Source organism: Phoxinus phoxinus (assembly GCF_949152265.1).
Source record: "Phoxinus phoxinus genome assembly, chromosome: 22".
NCBI classification, from domain to species: Eukaryota; Metazoa; Chordata; class Actinopteri; order Cypriniformes; family Leuciscidae; genus Phoxinus; species Phoxinus phoxinus.
In genome coordinates, this window is record NC_136897.1 from 10,503,800 (window position 1) to 10,529,289 (window position 25,490).

At 41.0% G+C, this 25,490-nt stretch overlaps 2 protein-coding genes across 3 annotated transcripts in view; both read right to left on the bottom strand.

The window, feature by feature from the left end:
* Positions 1-25,490, bottom strand: part of LOC306990928 (uncharacterized protein) — a 370,388-nt gene that overhangs the window by 144,089 nt on the left and 200,809 nt on the right. The window lies entirely within an intron of this gene.
* The window catches only part of LOC306990927 (bcl-2-like protein 15), a gene marked incomplete at its 5' end in the record, with an annotated part of 38,744 nt that overhangs the window by 525 nt on the left and 12,729 nt on the right, over positions 1-25,490 (bottom strand). The window contains 3 exons of one of the 2 annotated variants that reach the window (XM_079598273.1): positions 96-130; positions 6,831-7,049; positions 11,665-11,780. In XM_079598273.1, coding sequence (XP_079454399.1) covers positions 96-130; positions 6,831-7,049; positions 11,665-11,780 — 370 coding nt within the window. The remainder of the gene's footprint in view (positions 1-95; positions 131-6,830; positions 7,050-11,664; positions 11,781-25,490) is intronic. The other variant, XM_079598274.1, reaches the window with a different exon arrangement.

Below are 25,490 nucleotides of genomic sequence, written 5' to 3' on the forward strand. Positions count from 1 at the left end.
TTAGACATATTGTCTCTTCAACAATAGCAAAATGGACAATTTAGACCAAAAGCAAAATAGACGTGCAAAAGACCTGTTTTCTGTGCAGAGCCTACCTGGTGGCAGAAAATGACAGTTCTGTAGTAACGGTCTATGGTAAAAGTATAAAAAAGGTAACTGAGAATTTATTCTCGCAACTCTGAGAAGAAAAATCAGAACTGCTAGATATAACCTTGATATTTTGCCCTTTTTCCTAGAATTATGAGTTCATATCCTGCAATTCTGACTTTTTTCTCAGAATTTATATAATAAGATATATAAACTTGCAATTGTGGAAAAAGTCAGAATTTTTCACAATAAATCTACATAAAATTCAGTTCATATGTGGCATTTTAGCCCTGCAGTAACAGCATTAAATAATATTTAAACTTATAATTTTTTTCATCTCACAATTCTGACTTTCTCGCTATTGAAAGTTTACATCACAATTCAGAGAAAGAAAGTCGGAATTGCGGGATATAAACTTGCAATTTTGAGGAAAAGGCAGATTATCCATTCAGATTTTTCTTCTAAGAATTGAGATATAAACTCAAAATTGTGAGGGAAAAAGTTAGAATTGATTCCGTGAAAAAACGGAACGAGATGCTGCGCTGCTTAGCGCATTGGGAACGTCTTTTATCGTGACCAGCTGTGAATATTGTGGGTAACACGCCAATAGAATTGACCCGGAAGTAATATAGCCTCAGTCGGTGACGTCATCGGTGCGCATCCGCGACACAAGGCTAAAAATAGATGAGCCACAGGTGCATCGTCAGGATATTTTGAAATGAAGAGCAGTCCCGGGACATTTTCAGGACGGCAATGCAGCGCAGAAACTCGTTCCGCTTTTTCAGGGAACAGGGTTACAGTCAAGTAACCCGGATCGTTCCCTTTTCAAAAGCTACAATCAATGCTGCACTATTTTGCGCATTGGGAACGAGAATACCCATGCCGCGGATGCAAAGTGTCTGGACCCCTTACGGTTGTGTAGGTGTGCTCACAAGAATGCAAGAAGGCCCTAGACATTAGCTTCTGATGTCGACTCAAGGACATGAGAGCCTGGAGTGGCATGAACATCCAAACTAGGGATGTCAACAATTAATCGATGATCGATTAATTGTCGATAATACATTTAATCGATACAACTTATCGATCATCGATTAAGCAGGTTCATGCAGGCGCGCTGGAAGCTGTTTCGTGCGAGGGGGGCTGGGGGGGGGGTTGGAAAATATGTTGTGTCATTATGTTTTTTAAGACATGATTTTGACCTTTTAATTGAGCTTTGTTTTGTAGAAAGTCTCTTTTTAAAAGATTTTTGTTTTGTATAAATAGCAAGGCTATCTTAATTTAGTTTTTTTTAAACAACCAATTGCCTGTATTTAAATATGTATACTGAATTGCGATCTAAAGAGCTCAAACAGCTAACAGGATAGCTCCTGTGATATCATAGAATTAGCTTGTAAAGCTAGCTGTCAATCATCTCACATGATCGTGACCATAAGGCTTTGATGCCGTTCCTGTGTCTACACTTCCATTCTAAACCTCATCTGATTCAAGAAGCTAATAAATGCAGGATTCATTCATTCAATAGTTTTTTTTTTAAAATTTAATATTGAAAGTAGAAAAATCGAGCTGAACTCTTGTCTTTCGTTTTTTTTTTTTGGAATAAAAAAATAAAAAGGACATGTTTTCTCATTTTTCTACTTTCAATATAGGCCTATATTTAGGTCTATCGTTTTAAACGATTAAACGAATGATATAGCTACACGGACGGATTGTCTAAATCCATGTAGGGCCTATCATTTGTTCAGTCGTTTTTTTTAATTTAATATTAAAAGGAGAAAAAGGGTTGCTTTATCATTTTTTTTCTTCCAAAAATACGAAAAACAAGAATCCAGCTTGATTTTTATAGTATAAAAATAACCTTATAAGGTAATTTTTCGACCTCAGAACGAAAAATCAAGCTAAATTCGTTTATTATTTTGTCTACCTCAGAACGAAAAATCAAACTGAATTCTTGTTTTAAAGGAACCCCTTTTCTACTTTTTTCTGCTTTCAATATAAATAAAAAACGACTGAACGAATGATACACGGAATATGCTAGTAAAGAAAGATAGCCCATAGCTTCATATAAAACGCTAAATAGGCATATATCAAAATCTTTTGTTGACTTAAAACTATTTTAAACTGCGACCGGAATATTATACAAATACTCGATTGTGTTTTAAAGTGAGCTTAAAGTAAAAGTGTAGTATTAATCAATAAAAAATTTTTAATGTAGCTTAAAGCTAATGTTACCTGTTGCTATAATGCACCTGCTGCAGAAGCTATTCTACAATACTTTTTAAAAAAATAATTCACATTTAAAGAAGACATATTTAGTTTCATATTTACGTTTAAATATTATAGGCTAGTGTTTTTTTTTTTAATCAATGTTGATTATGAAAGTAAGATTGCAGCATGAAAAAGATATGATACATCATGAGATGCAATATTGCGTTGTTGTTTACATCCTTTATTTGAGAAGAATTCCCAATTTTACTTTTCTTAAATGTGTTAGTAATAACGTTACTCGAAAAAAAATCAGAAATGCGTTTCTGCTGCTGCTTATTGCTAGCCATGACCAAACGAGTGTGAGCGAGGTGACGTGAGTCACGTGACAGTGACGAAAGCACGTCATGAGAAGTAACCGTTTTTATCCAGTCACTAATATTAAAATAATTAATCATTAGTTTATATCTTATCCACTGCCCATTATTTTAATCCGATATAAAACACAGTATGTTATGTCAGTCTATTTTAATTTATTTTGTGTCACGTTTAAAAAAATTTTTTTAGTGGGGCTGATGCTATAACGAGGGGGGCTGCAGCCCCCGCAGCAACCCCCTTCCCGCGCTACTGGGTTCATGCGCGTGCGTGCTGCTCAACCGCGAAACAAAGCGAGCGCGTTTTGTTTGGGACCATTTTACACCATTATGACTAAGTTTGCGTGTTCTTTCGCAGCCTTTTGTTTTGTGCAAATGTAAGTTGCAATATTGTGTTTATTTTGTGTATGCCTATCGATATCTGATTTATTTTATATTGGATGCATCCCTTAAATTAACGCTGTAGTGGTGCGTGTGATCAGCTTCAGGGCGCAGCTCAAACGGCACTGCACAACTAATAATGACTATTGGGAGGACTGTCATATTACATAACATTATAAAGAGAACAATATTGTAATAAAACATTGTGCATTATTTGAGTTTAGTTGCCGTGTCGCGTTGCTCCAGGAAGAGCGCGTCCACAACATGAGTCATTCTGAATGAATGGCACGTAACTAGTTCAAGTTCACTTGTGCATTCGAGTCATTTTGTGCAGAAATAATTTGTAATATTATGTTTATATTTTGAATATATCTGATTAATCTCCTATAGGATGCGTTTCTTTGAGTTAAATAACGCGCTAGCAAACTAAGTGCTCCAGTTTAACGGTAGCCTATTCATTCAGCGCGCGCAGCTCAAACAGAAATGCACGACTAATTATAACGATGAATAATTTGGGACTGACATATTACATAACATGAGAACACTATTGTATAAAATTTTTGTGAATGCATTGGGTTTAGTTGCCGTCTTCAGTGCGTTGTTCCAGGGAGAGCACGTCCACAACAGTCACACATTCTGCACGCATCTAAGGCGGCGCTGGTGACGCGTTGCATTAGTAGTAGTAATTATATTTGATTATTAAATAATTAATTTAATTAAATGATCAATCACATCGAAACATTTTACAATCCTAGTAGCCCTTTATTTAGATTAAAAACCATTCTCATTCATTTGGTGGGGAACATCGCGTTTTGAGCAGGATTTAAAGACCCTGTCATGCTGTTGGCCATGCCACTGCAGCAAACGCATATTGCAGTATTAAGGCTAACGATTAATCGATTAATTGATCGTTAATTTAAACGACGATCGATCATGAGAATTTGTGAAAATTGACATCCCTAATCCAAACTATAAAATCTTATGAATGTGTGCGGAGAGGACCAGCCTGCCGCATCACAAACAAATTGCAAGGGGGCACCCCTTGCCAGAGCATTAGAGGAGGCGACCCCCCTGGTGGAGTGAGCCCTTAGACCCGTTGGTGGAACTTGACTGCGCGGTTCATAGGCAAAGCCAATAGCATCACTGACCCAATATGACATGGTCTGCTTGGTGCCCCCATAACAGACAAACAATTGTTCTGACTTACGCCACTGGCTAGTGCGGTGGACGTAGGCCTGAAGAGCAACGGATTGGACACAGTCTGTGAGATCTGTCCTGCTCCAGTGTTATGAACGGTGGAAGGCAGAAGGCCTCAAGGGTGTACATGTACAGTCGAGAAAGGAACCTTGGGCAGGTAGTCAGGATGAGGATGCAAAATCACCATACCTGGGGCAAAATCTAAGCAGGATGATGACACTGAAAGAGCCTGCATATGCCCAATTCTTTTTAAAGAAGTTATAGCCATTAGAAAAAAACATCTTTAGGGTCAGAAGTTTGTCAGACGCTGACTGTAGAGGTTCAAAGGGGGTCTCAACCAGACCCTCAAAGACTATAGCTAAGTTCCATGAAGTGATCTTAGATCTAATAGGTGGCCTCAGTTGTTTGGCCCCACGAATGAAGCAAGTGAACAGAGAATGTCTCCCGAGTGGCACCCTGTCCACCAAGGTGTGGCAAGCTGAAAGAGTGGCCACATAAACCCTGAGAGTGGAGGGGCATGTGGCTGTCTACAACTGTCGGCGCTATCAGTAAGAGGCAAGACCCTTGTTGGCGAACTCTGGATAGAACTCCCGGGAAACTGGAAGAAACACATGATGGGAGGTCTACCTCCGCTTCGCAAAATCTGGTCCAGATCTGTTTGACTACCTCTGGGTGGAGTTTTCATTCCTCCATCGGTAATTACTGTCTGAACATTAAATCCAGTATATAATTCGGCCGACCGATATATAGGGCCGATATTTGCGTTTTTTACGTGTATCGGCATCGGCCGATACACGGCTGCTGCGTTCGCTGATAGTTTTTTCCCGGCACTATTTACAGACAGGCGTCCACAGGCAGCTATGTGTTGCTGGAGAGGCTGCACTGCCCCTCCCCCACTAGCAGAGTGCTGGAATCTGCTCTTTAAAACAAAGATAAGTTTTAAACTTTCAAAGCATCTTTTAACTGTTTGACTTAGCTGAAATATTGCCATACACTTTGAAAGTGGAAACACCAGTATATATATCGGCCAACCGATATATAGGGGCGCTATTTGCGTTTTTTACGTGTATCGGCAGATACACGGCTGCTGCGTTCGCTGATAGTTTTTTCCCGACATTATTTACAGACAGGCGTCCACAGGCAGCTATGTGTTGCTGGAGAGGCTGCACTGCCCCTCCCCCACTAGCAGAGTGCTGGGATTTGCTCTTCAAGACAACGATAAGTTTTAAACTTTCAAATCATCTTTTAACTGTTTGACTTAGCTGAAATATTGCCATACACTTTGAAAGTGGAAACACGTTGCTCTATATGGCTTGCAACTATAGGTAAGCAAGTTTGTGGGTCCAAATGGAAAATGCGAATGCCTCTATAAAACTGCTTGCCACTGTTTTTAGGGAGCTGCAAATAGCTAAGTTGTAGGCTATTCGTATGCATACGGTAGCTGTTACGAACACTGGTCATAGGATTAAGTAATGCTGACGTTGTTCCGTGGTATTTGTGGGAGTTTTATTCAGCGACCACCTGGCTGAGGTTTGGACGCGTGTGGTGTGTCTCTCTCTCCAGTGTTTCCCACACATAGACTAATTCGTGGCAGTGCGCCACAGAATCAACACCGGCCACCGCATATTGCGTTTTTTTGCGGTTGCCTAAGCACATTTTTATCCCACCAAAGCCTTATTTGATCGCTGAGTGATGTGACAGGTCGCATGTTACTGAAGAACGAGCAGAGAGAGAGACCCTCCTCCGGCTGCACGCGCACACTCTCGCCGTCTTCAAACTGTCTTGCTCTCCCTCCCTCGCGCATATTAATCAACATCAATTGAGAATTGACATGATGGTAAAAGGTCGAATGACCGAAGTTTCAAGTGGAGCATTGGGAGATTACCGACTGGGTTTTATTAAGGGAATTTTGCGCAGGTTCTGGCGTACACAAGGTTTTATAAGTTTGAATATATTTTGTCGTATGCCATTTTTGGCTTTCGAACGCACGCACACTTTTAGTAAGGATCCTACGCACAGTTTTAAAAATGAGACCCCAAGTGCTGCTTGGGAATAATTTGGGAATAATGGGACTTGGTCTGCTAAAACTCACAGTTGCTATTGATTTTCAGCTCTGAGGCTGTGTGTAAGATCAACATCTTTAAGGACTACCCACTGAATGCCCATAAAATACAATCCCTTACGAAAGATAAGTATACTTCATGTTCATTTTATTAAGTGAAGTTCAAGTATATTTTTAAGAAAACTTTAAGGACTAAGTATGCTAATATCACTGTACTAGAAGTATACTTGTATGTGTAGGGTTTGTCCCACTTTTTACTGTATGAAAGTATACTTTTAAGTGTAACAGTAGTAAACTTTAAGTACACAACTAGTTTACAACTAAGTTTTTTGTTTGTACGGCAACTATAATACAAGTGAACTTCGCTATACTGATAGTTTACTAGTCAAATACTTATAGCACATTTTTGAGTTTATGAAAGTACACTTCGAAGTATACTCTCAGTAAACTACAAGTTTAGTAGTTTTATAGTCCAAGTATAGTTAAGTTTTTTTAGTGAACATAACATCTGATAAAACTGTCCTCACCCAACCACCTTGCTTTGCAATCCAGTTTGTTAGACGGTTGTTGACGAATCCCGTCATAGCGACCTCGACTACATTTGTCATGTCAGGGCAGGTTTCTTTCACATAGATTGCCAGTGTGACGGCAGCCTTGAGGAGCTGCTTTTCCGAGGCCACTTCTGCTCTTTCCACAACCCACATCTTACACATGCTGTCCACGCTATCACTGAACACAGTCACCACCTAGAGAAAACACAGGTGTTATTAACTACAAATGTTGTCAAACATTAAACATTGACATAATTAACTTTGTCATGTGGTTACCATATAATTAAAGTAAAAAGATTTTTTTAGATATCAGACCCAAACAAAAATTACTGCTTACATGTTTAGGTTGCTCAAGAAGTCTCACTTTTACTAGTTTCAAATAATAAAAAAATTAAAAAGCAACACTTGAAAGAACATTAAAATAGATCCATTCAAAAATAACTTGACAATGAAATATAACAAAGGTGGCATTTAATAGGTCCTATTATTCATATGGATGTCCCTTCCGAAACTTTGCAATGTGTACGTGTTCATTAGGTCTTCTTTTCAGCGTGAAAAGCACATAAAGAGAGCTCCCTATATAATTACTAAAAAGCTGTCACTCATCTCAGTTCATCGCAATCTCACAAAGTTAGTCAAATTTTTTACTATGCTACATAGCTCAATAAACTCCCCACTGGAACAGTTCAATTGCCTTTCCTCTGAGCTCGTCAGACAGAGGTTCATCCCAGGTGTCTTTAGTAAGCTTGTCAGCATCCTGGAAGGCTCTTCTAACAAGGATCACTCTTTTCTGTTTCACAGGTGTTACTAGACCGATCGGGTCATACAGCCCAGCGATCTGGCTCAGTAGAACACGACAAGTCAGTGGGTTTGGTGTCTTTACTTCCACTTCTTCTTCAGTGAGGTCAATCTCAGTTCTCATCTTCTTCTTCCTTCTAGAGAAGTTGATGGAGACCATTACAAAGAGTTTGTTCTCTTGCACGAGATAACCAACCCCCAGGGCTTTGTTATCTTCCTTCCTTATCTGGTTGGGCAACGTCAGAGTCACTGGCTTGGACTCTGGCCCATCCCACCTCCCACTTTGACCGGACCCAAGGCTTGAGGTAGAAATCTCCTGCTTTCAGTATCTTCTCTACTCCCTCTTGGATCTTGTTTAGACAGTGTGGGTCATTGTGGAACGTGAGGAGGTCGTCGTTGACGTAAGAGTCATCCTCGATGACCCTTCTTTCCTCCTTCATATCAGAGAACTGGGGCAACTTCGTGGTCTCTCGCATGGCAACCTGTGCAATGCACCCCGCTGGCTTGTCCCCCATGTTCACCCTCACGACAGCATAATCCTCAATCTCATCCTTCGGTGAGTCTCTCCATAGGAACCGATGCACATGGACGTCTTGTTCCTCCAGCCAAACCGAAATGTACATCTTGGTGATGTCTCTGATGGCTGCATGTTCTCCTTCCCGGAATCTGAGGAGCACCGCTCTGATGGGATTTAGGACGTCTGGGCCTTTGAGCAAAATGCTATTCATGCTCACCCCTCTGAACTCCTGGCAGCTATTCCAGACGAGGCGCACTGGCGTAGTCACTGACTGGGGATTTGGAGCGGTTAGGTGGCTCACCCACCACACAGCACCATTCCAGCTGTCCATCACGTCCGTAGTGAGCTTAACAGCAGCTCCCCTCCCCACCATCTCGTGGACTTGCCTCATGTAAACCTCTTTCCACAGGGGGTCTTTCATGAGCCGCTTCTCAGCCCTTAGGCTGGGTTTTCCTTCCAGGGGTACTTCGCATCCCAGTGTGGCTGGTCGCTGTGGGCGTCTCTCTCTCTGAAGGTTAGACCTGCCTTTTTATCTCCATCTCTTTCTCATCAGCTAGGGATATCTCCTTTCCTCCCTTTGGGAACTTTCCACAGCGACACCCTCCACATGTAGGGTCACAGGCAGCACCGATACTATCCCATTTTAGCCACTCAAGGACCTCTTTATTGCTGTCGTTCGAACTTCTATGCCGCTTTCTTGCTCCAAATGGCTTCCTGGCCTGGTGTGTTCTTCAACTTTGACGGCTACCGTCCTCATTGAGTGAGCGAAGTGCGTCTGTCATGTGGTCACCTCGACTTCTTCAAAGAGGTCTGGATGCACACCACTCACGATCTTGCCCAGAGGACCATCCCACAACACCAGGTCGCAGACCTTTTGCAGTCTTTGCGGAGCTAATCGGCCTTCTCGAGTACTGATCAATAGATCGATCTTCTCTGGGCGGGCCAGTTCTCCCGGCTTAGCTTCAGGGAAAACTGCTCTAGCCGCTCCGATCTCACCACTCGATCCACTTTGGCGATGTCTATCCCATAGCAGATCATCTCGTGGAACTTCAGGGTTCCTCGTGAGGTCCACACTTTTATTGTCACGAGATACTGTCTTGTATCAACTGTCACCTTCATCATGCCGACACCATACACAACAAGGGAGATTGGTTCACCGGTCAGTCCGAGCCTTTCCGCAGCTTGGTGTTGTAACGACAGACCAATCAGACACAATTATTTGTTATGCTTAACAAAGAATATTTAAAACTCATACTGGGATCTGTGGTGCCATCTCCCAACTAGGACAAGAAGGTCTTGGTTACCATGACTACGATCAGATAGGTTGGTTTTATTTCTGTTAAAGGATGTGGTCACTGGAAGAAAGAGAGGCCATAACCGACTTTTGCTGCATTCATTTCTGGACGAACTGATCTGTAAAGGAACCTGCACCCCAACCTACTGTATGAAGGATTTACTGTCTTGTATAGTGTCTTTTGCTATGTATTTTATGAAAGAACCAACTGTCAGTGTAACCCCACCTGTATTGTGTCTCCAATCTATTTAATCCTCATGTAATCATGTACATCACCTTCTCATAGAATGCAGTGCGAGTTATATCTATATAAATGGACACAAACAGCAAGGCCCATGTCTGACCACCCTTAAAACAAATGGTCATAAATCTTACCATCGAGGAACCTCCCGTTTGGAAACCCCCCTTTCTTATTGGTCCAGAAACGCAAGTAACTTTGTGGGCGGATCCCGGGCGCTGTTGCTATTATACCGGCGGGATAAATGACTCTTGCGCCTGACGCAAATCTAAAATGGGTTGGTCTGAAGTAGCTTCATTATTCATAGGTGTGGTTTGGGCGTAACGTGAAATAAACCAATCAGAGTGTCCTCTCACATTCCCTTTAAGAGCAGGTTCGCTTGTTCCATGGCGGATTGCTATTATAATGGCGAATTTGCCAACGCACGCCAGGAGCGGTTCACAGCCGAGGAGACCGACGTTCTCGTCAGGGCCGTAAAAGACAGAGAAGTGACAATGTATGGGGATGGGAGAAACCCACCCAAATAAGCTTCGGTTAAACAGGCATATAATAATTAGGGTAAATGTGTAAGCTAGATTTATGCCTATTTTTTCACATCTTCATGGACACAACAATGATTTCCCTCGTGTGTTAATATTTTTCCTTGTAAAAATGTATGATTTGCAAAAATTAAAACTGCGGCATCCGTTTAGATTAGAGAATCAAAGTGTATACGCGTTGTTCACACGCTACAGTACATAATGGCCAAGCATGCGCCCTTAAAATAGCATTTGACTATCGCGCAACGCGTCACTGTATTTAGACTAGGTTTTTCCTGGTCATTGGCGGAATTGTTTTTTTAAACTCCAAAATAGCACCAGGGAGCGTTTGCGCCCGAACATGCCAACTCTTTTCGCTAAACCGCCCCACCCGAGCGCAAGTTCATTCCCTAATTTACCGACGTGCGTCTGTGGAGGGAAAAGTCTGCCGTTCGCAGGTGCAAAATAGAAATGATACATGCGTCGGTGTACAAGTCAATTGCGCTGGGTGCAAGATAGGGCCCTCTATGTGTAAGCAGTTTCATATTATTACATGCGAGCATGTTTGATATATGGACCAAGTTTTTGCACCCAGTTCAAGGGGGTGCTGTCGAGCCGCCCTGCCATGCCCGGGTACCAGCTTCAGACCGGCCCTGATGGCTGCGAGATCTGAACCATGTGCAAAGTTTCAAGAGTTTTCGAGCACGTTAAGGGCCCCAAAAGTACCCTTTCATGGCTTGGACCCTAATAATAACCCTTAGGAAAACAATAGGGCCTTCGCCCTTTCCAGGGCTTAGACCCTAATAATAACCCTTAGGAAAACAATAGAGCCTTCGCCCTTTCAGGGCTTGGGCCCTAATAATCCTTACAAAAACAATAGGGCCTTCGCCCTTTCAGGGCTTGGGCCCTAATTATAAAATCAAATCTCACCGAACAAACAAATCCCCCCCCACACACACACAGAGATGCAGGGAGAAAATGCTCCAAAAAAATCCACTTCAAACCAAAATATCTAACTTCCTGTTGGTCGGAGCTAATGACTGTAAATTAGAAAGTTGTCCAGCTCGATGAGAAGAATATATGTACCGAGTTTTGTTATTATAGATAAATTTAACCCCCCCACTTTTGTCAAAAGGTGGCGCTATAGAGCCCCTGCACCACACCCTTTCTGAAACTTTGCACATGTCTACTGGCCAATAAATGTGATGCTTCTGTTGAGTTTCATGCAATTTCAAGCATGCTAAGCTTTCAGGGCTTGGGCCCTAATCAACTTTCACTGTGGATTATTGCTGATAACTGAATCGGCAAAATCATTATATCGACCAACCTCTAATTAGTGATTTGGGAACAAAGTAACATTGATAAAATATCCAATGTTCACAAACTGATACAAACATTCGTTAGAATTGTTGATCGTTATCTGAAGATGGACCATTTGGACTCACCTGATCAGCTGCAGCTCTCTGCACATTCTTCATCAGTGGCTGGATCACTTTTTCATCATAATCATCACCCAGTTCCCTAAGCATAGAGGCTATTTTTGCAGGGTCAAATGAATTCTCTACAAATACACAAGCAAATAGATTTAAATTAATTTCTGATAAACTGAAAACAAATGTATCTTGCTATTGTGCACATGTGTTTTTACAAAATATAACAAAGTAATTATACAAGAGGTAACATTTATTTAGGAAGTTGTCATAATGGCAGATTTTATTTTATTTTATTTTTTACATTTTTTTATTTTAACTGCATTAAACATCAATAAAACAAACAAATATATACATTTCCTCCGAGGAGGCAAGGGAGACAGTGTTTTCTCAAAAAAACTGGATGAGAAAATAATCAATATTACAACAATAAAACAGCGCAAATATTAAAAAATGTAACATTAACCCTCTGGCGTCGGCAAGCTTTTTTTTTTTTTTTTTACATAGCAGCAACATAGACTTAAAATACTCCATCATTTATGGTCATACAGACTTAAGAAATCTGAAAAAAGAATCTGTGAGATTCCACTTACAGTCAAAACAAAACATTGTGCTTTTGTAAAAAAACAAACAAAAAATAAAACAGGGTGTGCTTACTGCGTCTCGTGAACTTTTTTTTCTTGAGCACATCTCTAAACATAAACAAAACTCAGCGAACACTTGTCACACATTTATGAGCTATATATCTTTATAAACATTTAAGTGTGTACTTTTAAATGACCTGATAAATTGTGCTTGCAATTTATGACTGTATAGCTGAGAGTTTATGGCGGGAGGGGCAGATGTGCACGTGTCATTCAGCAGAACACAAGACAAAATAAGAGTGTTCTTGCAAAACAGAACATGGCAAAATAATAGTTTTTACTCGATTGTACTATTTTGGTATAGTGATCGTTCAAATTCGAAATTAAATTAATTGCACAGCACTAAGTTGCAAGTGCCTAATTGAGGTTGTACTGCGAATGTAAGAATAAATGCAAATATATATTACACGTTTGTGTCTGTCATTGTATTTCTGTGAATGGCATTTTACACATTTGTGACTACTTGTCTGCAGCTTCAAATTCAGAATGCAGGTTTGTGACTATTGTCTGCGAGTGCAAATTTCAACATTCAACTTCAGATTTTTATTTTACAGGTTTTCACATTGGAGCTGTGAGTGTAAATGTTCACGTACAAGTACAAATATTTATTGTACAAGTTCTCAAATGTTCGAGTTTTGCTACTGTTTTACCTTCATAACCATCAGTCCTCTGCTGTTCGTCGAGTTTGGAAGACACACTAGCTATAAGCTTATTGGATTTACATCAGAAGAAGAATAACGCTATTTGAAGACAAAGATTTTAAGGTAAGAAATAATTCTGAATTATATTAGTGTTATTGTTGCATAAACTTCACATTCAGTGGCTCCATCGCTTCAGTCAATGTTCTCTGCACGCGCTGTGAGTTTGAGTCAGTAGCGCTGTCTGTTTGAAAAGCAAAACGCACCAAACTCCAAACATTAGGCATCATGTTTTTACTTTAATCTCATTTCATAATGTTATGGCAATTCCCTTAATACAATATTAATTAACAGCATCAACAGGTAAAGACAACTTTCAGAGGCAAATTGTTTTATAGAGAAAAAGTTTATTCTCTTAGAGAGGTCTGGTCAGGCCACCACAGCTACCTAGTGACCGGAAGACAGAACCTAACAGACCCAAAAAACCATAGGCTTTTATAAAGTTTACTCCTCTTTCCCAGTTTCTGTAACTTTCCGTACTGATAACCCCAGATCTAGCCGGTTTGGGCTGGCTTCTTTTAACAGTGAAGCAAAACAGAGTGCATGCACGACATGATACGCAGTACTCGTTCCTCTCTCTAGAGAGATCCGAGGTTACTTTAGTAACCGAGTACGTTCTCTTACGAGAGATACTCTCGTACTGCGTAGTAAACTACGCTTTGGGGAACTTAATGTAAAACGTCGTGCGTGCTGGGATCTGACACCATAGACCCAAGGCGACCAGCCGGGGTACATACAGTGCATAATCACCCAGGGGACTCACAGGGAATCCTGGAAGAAGAGGGAATTAGCCACTATCTTCCGAAAAAATGCGGCTTAGAGCGGCCCTGCTATGTATAATAGCCATATATAACAAGACTGAATTTCAGTCTATCCCCTTTTGGCCATATTGGACCGATAGTAACCTGGCTTGAAGAGCGGGAACCTCTAGGTTATAAAACCTTATAAATGTAGACGGGGAGGCCCAGCCTGCCGCCATACAGATATCTTGCAAGGCAATCCCACTTGACCAGGCCCACGAAGAAGCCATGCTTCTCGTGGAGTGCGCTCTGACACCCAAAGGGCATTGCATGCCCTTGGTTGTGTAAGCTAGAGCTATTGCGTCCACTATCCATCTGGATAGGCTCTGTTTCGAAGCGGCTAGTCCCTTAGAACGCCCACTAAACGAAACAAAAAGCTGCTCCGTCTGTCTGAAAACAGACTAGCGAGACACATATGCTCTCAATGCCCTGACCGGGCAGAGAAAACTTTCGTCCTCATTTTCCCCAGTGACCAGTAGGGCAGACAGGGAAATGACCTGTGCCCTAAACGGTGTGTTTAGGGATTTTGAACATAACCATGCTAAGGTTTGAGTATAACCCTCGAGTCATTAGGCCCAAACTCCAAGCACGTAGAGTCACTGAGAGCGCGTGTAAGTCCCCGATGCGCTTCACTGAAGAGAGAGCCAGAAGAAACACTGTCTTGAACGACAGGGGTTTGAGATCAATCTCCTGTAAAGGCTCAAAGGGATGACCTTTCATGGCTTCCAGTACCGTAGAAAGGTCCCATATAGGAACTGAAGGAGGTCTGGGAGGATTCAGTCTCCTAGCTCCTCTGAGGAAGCAGATGACTAAATCGTTCCTTCCTATAGACTGGCCAAGCGCTGTTTCAGAAAACGCTGCTATGGCCGCCACATATACTTTGAGCGTGGAAGGGGTCCTGCCCTTATCCAGCAGCTCTTGTAGAAGAGAGAACCTCTGCCACTCCGCAATCCGGGGGTGACACTCCACAAGCTGTGCACCAACCAGAAAATACCGACCATTTAGAGGCATAGAGACGTCGTGTAGACGGAGCTCTGGCCTGCGTGATCGTGTTTAACACTCCCTGTGGGAGGTCAGCGGATACCCGTTGATGGCCCACACATGAAGGGACTATAGCTCTGGGTGAGGATGCCAAATCGAACCATTGGCTTGAGAAAGGAGATCCTTCCTCAGAGGCACTGGCCACGGGGCGGTGCTTGCTAACTGCATTACAACTGGGAACCAAGGCTGGCTCGTCCAGAGTGGCGCTATCAGCAGCACTGAGCATCCTTCCTCCCTGATCCGTTCCAACACCTGGGTTAGGAGGGAGACAGGGGGAAAAGCATAGAGAGGACGACGAGGCCACGAGTGGGTCAGAGCGTCCTTGCTTTTCGAGAAAAATTCTGGACAGTGAGCGTTTTCCTGAGACGCGAACAGATCTACATCCGCTCTGCCGAATTTCTTCCACAGCAGCCGTATTGTCTGTGGGTGCAAAGACCATTCTCCTGTCGGAACGTGGTTCCTGGACAGTCTGTCTGGTCCAACATTCAGGAGTCCCGGCACGTGCACTGCTTTCAGCGAGAGCAGGTTGCTGCGTGCCCATATCAGGAGGCGCCTGGTTAGCCTGTACAGGGTCAGGGACCTGAGGCCGCCCTGGCGATTTATGTAGGATACCACTGATACGTTGTCTGAACGTACCAGAATGTGGCACCCCGTTACCAGGGGACGAAAGCGCATGAGCGCTTTGCTCACTGCTAACATCTCGAGGCAGTTTATATGGAGGAGCTTCTCCCGCTCTGACCACAGGCCAAAAAGCGGTCTGCCCTCGAGCAGCGCTCCCCATCCTGCGTTGGATCCGTCCGTAGACACCACCCTCAGTCTCGAGGAAGTCCCCAGGCTTACACTTGAATGGTACCCGTCTTTCGACCCCCAGGGGTTCAAAGCTGTGATGCACGCTTGATCGACTATGAGGCGAAAACGACCGGTTGCCCACGCACTGTGAGGCACTCTCTCTCTGAGCCAGAACTGCAGCGGGCCCATGCGCAGCAGGCCGATAGATCCTTTAGATCTATCGAAACAAACCAGTCACCTTGGCGAACATGCGCGAGGATTTTTCTGGTCGTGAGCATCTTGAACTGATGCTTTATAAGCGCTTTGTTCAGTTGCCGCAGATCTAGTATGGGTCTGAGACCCCCGTCTTTCTTGGGTACCAGGAAGTATCTGCTGTAAAGCCCCCCTTCGCTTTGAGCTTGAGATAAGGGTTCTATTGCCCCTTTGCTCAACAGTTTCTGAATTTCGGCTCGAAGTAGATGTGCTACATTCGAATCTACCGTGGTCTCGACGCGCGCCGAATGCAGCGAATAGCCTTCATTTATGATGTTTAGCACCCATTTTGAAACCCAGAGAAGCTTCGTCCATGCGACTGCACGGGTTGCTAGGGGCTGAGTGTGAAGCGTGCTTTGATCGGCTGGCGATACAGCGGCTTTGGTGAGCTGTGACGTAAGCGTCATGCTTGTAACATCTGAGGCAGGGGCCGCGCTGATGACAGCGGGCAGAATGTCTGCGCTCGACCCCTCAACGGTGGCAAACCGGGAGGGGGAGGGCTGGACGAGTTCCACTGGAACTGTAAGGCTTGTGTGTGGGTGTGGGCGCGGGGACGCGGGCACATTTACCACCTTTATAGCATCCCTCGCCTGGGCAAAGCGCCTGCACGCTGGTTTCGTTTTTACAGAAACCGTGAGGCGTGCAGGAGGTAGCATAAGTGAGCACTGGGTCGTGGGCACGTTTGCCACATTTAATGCGCAATCGACCTGAGTCGATTTTATGTGCGCAAGCCCCATGTGTGGGGCTAAGTTTGTGTGTAGGGATGGGCACATTATAGTGGGCAGTCTTACTACACATGAAACACCATCGGCCGTGGCCGGGACACCAGAAAATACGCTCTGCGATGCGCCATGCATTTCAAAATCACATTGGAAAGATCAATAGGCGAAAATACTGATTCAGTTTACAAAGCGAACAAGGACAAAATCAAATGTCCTTTGATAAAAAATAAAAAAAAAGGTAAAATGGCGGACGATTTTGAAGTTGGAGGAGAAAGTTTTTCGCCCCCTACTTTTGCGTGACCTTTCGAACGTGATTACGTGATGACCGATCGTTTTGCTAGATAAGACCGTTATTCCTCGGCTGGGATCGTGTAGAGCCCTTTGAAGCTGCATACAAACTGAAATCTGGACCTTCAAACCATTGGTTGCCATTGAAGTCCACTATATGGAGAAAAATCTTGGAATGTTTTCCTCAAAAACCTTCATTTATTTCAACTGTAGAAAGAAAGAAATTAACATCTTAGATGACACGAGAGGGAGTAAATTCAGGAAAAAATCAGGAAATTTTAGTTCTGAAGTGAATTAATCCTTTAAAAAGTGTAAAAGTCAATAGTTTTTATGAAGTAACAGTGCCCAACAGTGACACCTGCAGGTTAAGTTATATTATGTCCCCATTGACTTAAAACAGACACCCTAATGCGCAAGGAGAGTTTAGTGGGGGGTAATTGAGAATGAATGGGGGAAAGTCACGTGAGAGGAGGCAATGCCTCCATCGCTCTGGATATAATCGGTTATGATTGGATATGATTGGTTCGCGATAAATCCTGCCTCTTTATTTTGTGCGCATTTTCATCAGCCTGCACGCAGATAATGGCGTTAAAGGAGTAGTTCATTTTCAAATGAAAATTAGCCCATTGCTTACTCACCCTCAAGCCATTTTATGTGTTTATGACTTTCTTCTTTCAGACGAATATAATTGGAGTTATATAAAAAAAATATCCTGGCTCTTCCAAGTCTTATAATGGCAGTGGATTGCAACCAACAGATTGAAGCTCAAAAACGTGCATGCATCCATCCATCGTAAACGAACTCCAAATGGCTCCTGTGGGTTAAAAAATGGCCTTCTGAAGCAAAACGATGAGTTTGAGTAAGAAAAATATAAATATTTAAAACTTGAAAAAGTAAATTAACTAGCTTCCGGCCAAACAAACATACGGATTCCACTTAAATGTAAAGCGCAACTTATGCGAGTAATGCGACATACTGCTGATATTTACGCTACGCCATGACACCAGGCTTGTGCACTATTCAGAATTTAATTGAGAATGACTCCTGAATTCCAATTCAATTCTTGAATTTGAATTGATGTCAAAAACAGGATCTAGAATTACAATTCGAATTAAAGGAAGCAGAATTGCAATTCAATAAAAATTACATGTTAAATACATATTTTAAAGGTGGGGTTAGGCCTGTCGCGATAGTCGATAAATCGATTAATCGCACGATAAAAAAAATGACCTCGATAATTTTTCTAGCCGCGATAATTTAATTTGCATACTTGTTTGTTATCCGCGACTGAATGACAACTCTCGTTTCCTTAGCGTAGGAGAAGTGAACCCTCTTGTCAGTTGCATTGTCTTTTGTGTGGGGAGGCGGCGCTTGTCAGTCACATGGACTTTGTGTGGGAAGGCGGGAGTGCTTGAGGTGACTGCCGAGAACAGCGAAAAGACGAGACGGTTTCAAAGCCAAACGCGACAGCTGCCGTGTGGGAGCACTTCGGATTTAAACCGAATGACCGTGGTGAACCACTTAAAGGGATAGTTCACTTTAAAATTAAAATTCTGTCATCATTTACTCACCCTCAAGTTGTTTCAAACCTGTATTAATTTATTTCTTCTGCTGAACACAAAGAAAGATATTTTGAAGAATGTCAGTAACCAAACAGTAGTCTGTACCCATTGACTTCCATAGTAGGAAAAAAAAATACTATGGAAGTCAATGGGTACAGACTACTGTTTGGTTACTGACATTCTTCAAAATATCTTTCTTTGTGTTCAGCAGAAGAAATAAATTAATACAGGTTTGAAACAACTTGAGGGTGAGTAAATGATGACAGAATTTTAATTTTAAAGTGAACTATCCCTTTAACCTGAGCGAGCCAGTATGTCGCATTTGTTGTAAAACAGTATCGACTAAAACCCAGTGTTGTGCATGAACGACGTTCATATTTTCGCCGAACGCTGAACTGAACGAATCACTTTTCATACAATGAACTTGAACGAGAGATTTTTCGAGAGAACTCATCTGATTTTTTGTACATAGCATAGCCTATTTGTTAGGATTTTAGTAGCCTATCATAATGATTAGGCTAATAAATGCACGCACAATTATCCGTGAACTTGATTTGAACAAATGCCTTTCAATTTGTGTGTTTAAAATTCAGAATTAAATTAATGTGCAGACATTTGTACAAATAGAGAGTAGGATATGTAGGCCTACTATACTGTTGTAGCCATAAAAAAAGCGCGTTTCATATTTGTTAAAATATTATAATGTTATTTTTTTTTTCCATTTATGTTGATTTATGAAAAGTGAACAGCACGACCGAGTAAGATAGGATGCGCAATATGAGACATGGAGCGGGTCAGACATGATTTTGACCGTTGAAGTTGTTATAGAAAGCCTTTCTTTAAAGTGAATTTCGTTTTGTATAAAGTGAATTTCGTTTTGTATAAATTGTATCTTAATTTTAATCAATTTTTCATCAACCAATTAGAGGTCGACCGATTAATCGGTCGGACGATTAATCGGCCGATTTTTTGCATTTTTTAACATAATCGGCATCGGCCAATATCCACCTATATCAAGCCGATTATTAGGCAGGCGCACACGTGTACGACGCACGCTGCCCCTAGAGTCATTATCCAGCAGAGTGAGCAGACCGCAGACCTTCAGCTTCCAGTGCCTAAAGAAAACGGTAAGGATTCCATTCTTATAACTCCTTTATATTTAATTAAAAACTTTTCATGTTACTGCCAACTTTGAGAAAAAACATGAATAGGCGACATGACGTTCGGCTACTTTGGATATTGATAGCGTAGTTGAGGTTGCATTATCACAGCAGAAGGGTTGCTATCATGTCACAATAAGTAAGCAAGAAATTTGCAATTGCAGACAGTACATTTGACCTTATTTTTCTGTTTGTGTGTCTTATATTTGAGAGGGTTGTCACTCAATGCAGAGAAATAAGTAATAAAAAAGAGACCAACGCGCACTATAACCTATTGAAGGACTGGCTTTGCTTTGCTAGCGTCGTCGCGGCACTGGTGCCTTAAAGGGTAACTAAACCCCTGGTCAGAGCCTGACTCCACCCAGTGGCAATATTTGAAAAATGCTGGAAAAGTGGGCAGAGCCCAACGGACGAACCGAGGGCGGGGCTGAGCGGGTGATTGACAGACCCGCAGTGACTGACAGCTGCTGTCAGACTCGCTAAGATGGAGAGTGACGCAAGTAGCTTTGCAACAGAGCGGTCATTTAAAGTTGAGGACTTTTCTCACCTGAAGTGGAGGAATTGTCTGTGGACACGGAGCTAAAATCATATCAATTCGAGCCGCTAGCTCAAACTGCGGTGTCGCATCGCATTAACTCCCGCCTCGCGATCGGCATCCGACGATGCTAGCGAAGCAGCCGCGCTAGAGAGAATGGGTCCAGTATCTGAGTGGATTATTATTACTATTGACCTACGTTAAGCATATTTTGCCGCTATGTGAAAAAAAATATCCAGCAAAACGCGCCGGTGGTTGTGGAGTCCATGCAGGAAGAGCAGCGTTTGGCACACAAGTGCATGTAAACACTGGCGCCTAATTTCTAAGTCTGGTGGGAAGTTATACAGTCCAGCAGTGCTGTTGCAACCGGCAACATTACACCTATAAGTTACCAGCCTAACCACTGTACTAAATACAGATAAAGCTAATGCTAAAAATCTACACTATCCTAACTGATGCAATACTATGCTACTAACAAACTGTGCTTCTAACAACACTAACAACTATGCTAAATAACTACCTAGGCTACACAAAATAATCTAAATAACTATAAATGCTATGCTAACTAGATGCTAAAATACGCTATCCTGATCGTTTTCAAAACTCGTAATTCCAATTTCCAGCTCCTGACTCGCTCTGGTGTTGACGGAACCAGATGCTTTTATACCAGGGGCTGCCAGGGGCGTGGTGAGCTCGCAGCGTCAGAGAGTACCCCTGCTTCAGGAGATTCCGTTTAACCTGAAGAGGGCAGCACTCAGACGTTTTTACACCATATATTTGAAAATTAAAACACTTTATACTCAAATGTTAAAAAAAGTACTCGAATCAATGAACAGCATTTATGAAGCTCCATTCGTACAGATCATTAACTAAAAAAAGTTGGTTTAGTGTTTAGTTACCCTTTAACGACCGCTATCTACCGGACCGAATATCAACACGGATTTCTTTGCTTCATTTCGGTGCTACTGTTATGCATTTGTTTCTCTTGGATGCTCTGAAAACGGACGTTAAAACAGAAACACCGCGGCGCTGCATGTGACGCTAGTCAGCAGCTAACTTTAGCATACCGTTAGCTGGATTAAACACGGTTAAAATGCTGGCCAAACAGTGTAATGTTGTGTGACTGTATTTCACTGTAGAGGCGCGGGAGCGAACGAGAAGTCAAAGAGTGTTTACTTATATTTGTGTGTGTGTGTGTGTGTGTGAGAGAGAGAGAGAGAGGCGTGGGAGCGATCGAGAAGTCGCAGAGTGTTTACTTATGTGTGTGTGTGTGTGTGTGTGTGTGTGTGTGAGGCGCGGACGCGATCGAACAGTGGAAACATACAATTTACTAGTACGTTATTGCTACTACTATATTATTAAATAATTCCGTTTCCCCCCCTTTTTTGCGATAATTGGGTTATGTCCATTTAGCTTTGTCCATAAAACAAAACAAATAAACCATAAATACATGTTTCAGGACAGTTTTTGGGAAGAGGATAGAAATGTTTTTAGTCTTGTATTACTTACAATGCACTGAATTATTAGCTGAATTATGAAACATTTTTTAGATTTATATCTATACCTATCTATAAAATGACTTGAAGATGATGTCAAGATACTATACAAAAAATATTAACATAACCTTTTATTTTTCCCCTTTTTTAGTCATACAGTCTGATGGCTGAAAAGAAAACCACCCCCATGGCAGCGCTTCACCCAGCCAAGTTTATTTGACAGCTTATTTTCTTCTTACCTGTTTCGTTTATTTAATATATTTGTTATACATTATTTATACAATGTTTTTACATTATACATTTTTAATTTTAGTGTACAAGTTCAGATCGGTGTGTTCAATAAATGTTTTTGTTGAGAAATTTTGTCTATCTTAGTAATTATTTGTGTACTTAAATTATATCTTTCAAATAGAGGTTAAAAACAAGCACATATCGGCCAAATATCGGCCAAAATAAATCGGCAGCATTTATCGGCCATCGGCCGACCCGGATTTAAAAAAATCGGCATCGGCCTGAAAAAACTCATATCGGTCGACCTCTACAACCAATTACCTGTATTTAAAGAATAGGCCGACGAAACAAATATAACGGAGGCGCCCGCGCGCTATTGCACGTGAACTAGAGCACATCCTAACTTAACGAAACTCAGTGTATGCCTCACACAGACATGACAAATACACCAAATACACAAAGCTTGAAATGTCTTTAAACAAAATAATTCAAAACGAAAAAAGAAAAAGGCTACTCTCTGATTATTTAATCCATTATTAGGCTTAGCCTATTTATGTGCATTTATCTCTATAAGCGCGTTCACACGGAGATGGCGATCGTCAACTTCATCTTTGCAGCCGAGTCGACACTTTTAGAGAAAACACTTGTTTATTAATAAAAATCAATACACGCGTCACCGGATTTACAGATGCACGCACACATATTATTTCGAAATAACGAGATATTGTGTTGAAATAACATTATTATTAATAATAGCCTACATCTTTGTTAAAAGAATTTAACAAATGAACGTAAACTAGTTAATTTTTAGATATGTGAACTTAGTTCATAAAAAAAAAAAAAAGAACTATGAACATGAACTAGTTCATTATCATCTGTGTGAACTGAACTTTGAGCTAGTTCTTTTTAAGTATGAACTGGCACAACACTGCCGGTAACACAGTAAACATGCACATGCACCTGCACATAGATGAAAATGGTCTCAGATCGACAATATTATCGTTTATCGCGATAATTTCTTGGACAATTTATCGTCCAGCAAAATTTGTTATCGTGACAGGCCTAGGTGGGGTATGTGATTTGCAAAACGGCTGGCAGATTTTGAAAATATATTTTAGAAAAAACTGTATGCATGGTTGAGGAGTGACTAGTACGTGTAATGCAATTATGTTATTAAATGACAAAACGAATGTAATTGTATTTAGTTGTATTACTGAGGTAAATTGTGTAATTAAATTAGTTACTAATCAAATTAAAAGGAAATTGCTTTGCATTGATAAAGTAATCCAAACCACATTTATAATGGGTAACTTATAACAGTAAGCAATTGCATTTCCAAAGTAACCTTCCTAACACTGAATGTATGTGAGATTCAACACATTCTTTCTGTTGTGTGACTGTGTGGAATTTCTTTGAATTGCCATGAATTTAATTCCACTTCCTGTCATTCCAATTCCAATTCAATTTCCTGTGAGTCCATTCAATTCAAATTCCAATTCATGAATTGATTCATGAAATTCAGAATTTTGCACAAGCCTGCATGACACACTACACTACTTCTGACATCATACTTCTGGCGTAAGTTGCACATTAGGGGCAAGTAGACTGCGTATGGCTGTTTGGCTAGAAGCTACAATTTTACTTTGTAACGTGTTACATATTAATATGTGTCTTACACAAACTCATCTTTTGCTTCAGAAGGCATTTATTTATGAAGGTAAATGAGTAGCAAAACTCGAGAGCACGTAGATGTGAATTTGAGAACTTGTACAATAAATATTTGTACTTGTATGCTCAAATTTACACTCACAGCTCTGATGTGAAAACCTGTAAAATAAAAATCTGAAGTTGAATGTTGAAATTTGTACTCGCAGAGAATAGTCACAAACCTGTACTCTGAATTTGAAGCTGCAGACAAGTAGTCACAGATGTGTAAAATGCCATTCACAAAAATACAATGACTGAGACAAACGTGTAATATATATTTGCACTTCTTCTTACATTCATATTCCCAGTACAACCTCAAATAGGCACTTGCAACTCCTCAAATCTGTCATTACAAGTTCAAATTTCGCGCCTTGACTTTTGCTACTCTTTTCGCGATATATGAGGTGCAAAACTGACTTGTGCACTTGCAACTCAGAGGCGCGAGAGAAGGGGCGCGGGCGGGAGCGGGGGTGTTTAAAGGAGCCGTTCTATTGGCTGGCGCCTAGCCAATGAAATGGGTCTTCTATTGTACGTGATGATTTGTTTTTAGATAAACTTGATTTAATTAATGATTAATGCAGAAACCAATCGATTATATCTCTTTTTGTTCATATTTCTTCTCCTCCATCTAAATTTGTTTGGGTTATGTTTCCCTCATTTGAGTGGGAACAATATATGTTATCGATTTGTTTTTGTTATTATGAAAATTGTATATTCATCAAACTAAATGGAGTATTTTAAAATAAGCAGCCTTTAAAATGCAGTTTGAGTCTGTAAAGTTTTTAAAAAATCAAAAAGCCCAGAGATCTGTATCTCTGCTAAATTAATTTAACATAGCCTATGTTTGTGATGCCCTTTATTATTATTATTTTTAAATGTTTGTTTGTTTCTTTTTATTTAAATTATTGTTGTGTTTCAAGTTATACAAAATGCGAAAATGTGTATAAAAAAAATGAAAAGAAATGTGACAAGAACTTGATATTGATTTCTGTATTTTTTTTTCTTAAAAAATAAGGTGGATAGATATCCCTCATTTAGCAAAAAATAAATAAAAAAAGCCTTTAGACTGATATTAATATAAATAAATTATATTATCAAACTCAGTAAACACCATACTAATAATCAACGACACGCGTTTAATTGTACATTACGCATTTTCCTCCCAGAGAAAACCAAGAAAACGCTTAATGAGGCTTAATGACTGTATAAAAATGAAAAACACACAATTCGTTATTATTAATAAAACAGGCAGCAGGTTTATTTACACTGAACACAAATTTGCTTTCGTATGTCATATTCTGGGCTCGTCTGCTTTATTGTAGGCTATGCTTAATTACTTTAGTGTTTACTGAGTTTGATAATATCATTTATTTATTTAAAATCAGTCTAATGCATTAAGCCATGTTAGCGTTTCAGATAGTCCACGAGGAGGCGGGTTTCGTGACATCATCACGTACGATAGAAGACCCATTTCATTGGCTAGGCGCCAGCCAATAGAACGGCTCCTTTAAACACCCCCGCTCCCGCCCGCGCCCCTTCTCTCGCGCCTCTGAGTTGCAAGTGCACAAGTCAGTTTTGCACCTCATATATCGCGAAAAGAGTAGCAAAAGTCAAGGCGCGAAATTTGAACTTGTAATGACAGATTTGAGGAGTTGCAAGTGCCTATTTGAGGTTGTACTGGGAATATGAATGTAAGAAGAAGTGCAAATATATATTACACGTTTGTGTCAGTCATTGTGTTTTTGTGAATGGCATTTTACACATCTGTGACTACTTGTCTGCAGCTTCAAATTCAGAATACAGGTTTGTGACTATTCTCTGCGAGTACAAATTTCAACATTCAACTTCAGATTTTTATTTTACAGGTTTTCACATCAGAGCTGTGAGTGTAAATTTGAGCATACAAGTACAAATAT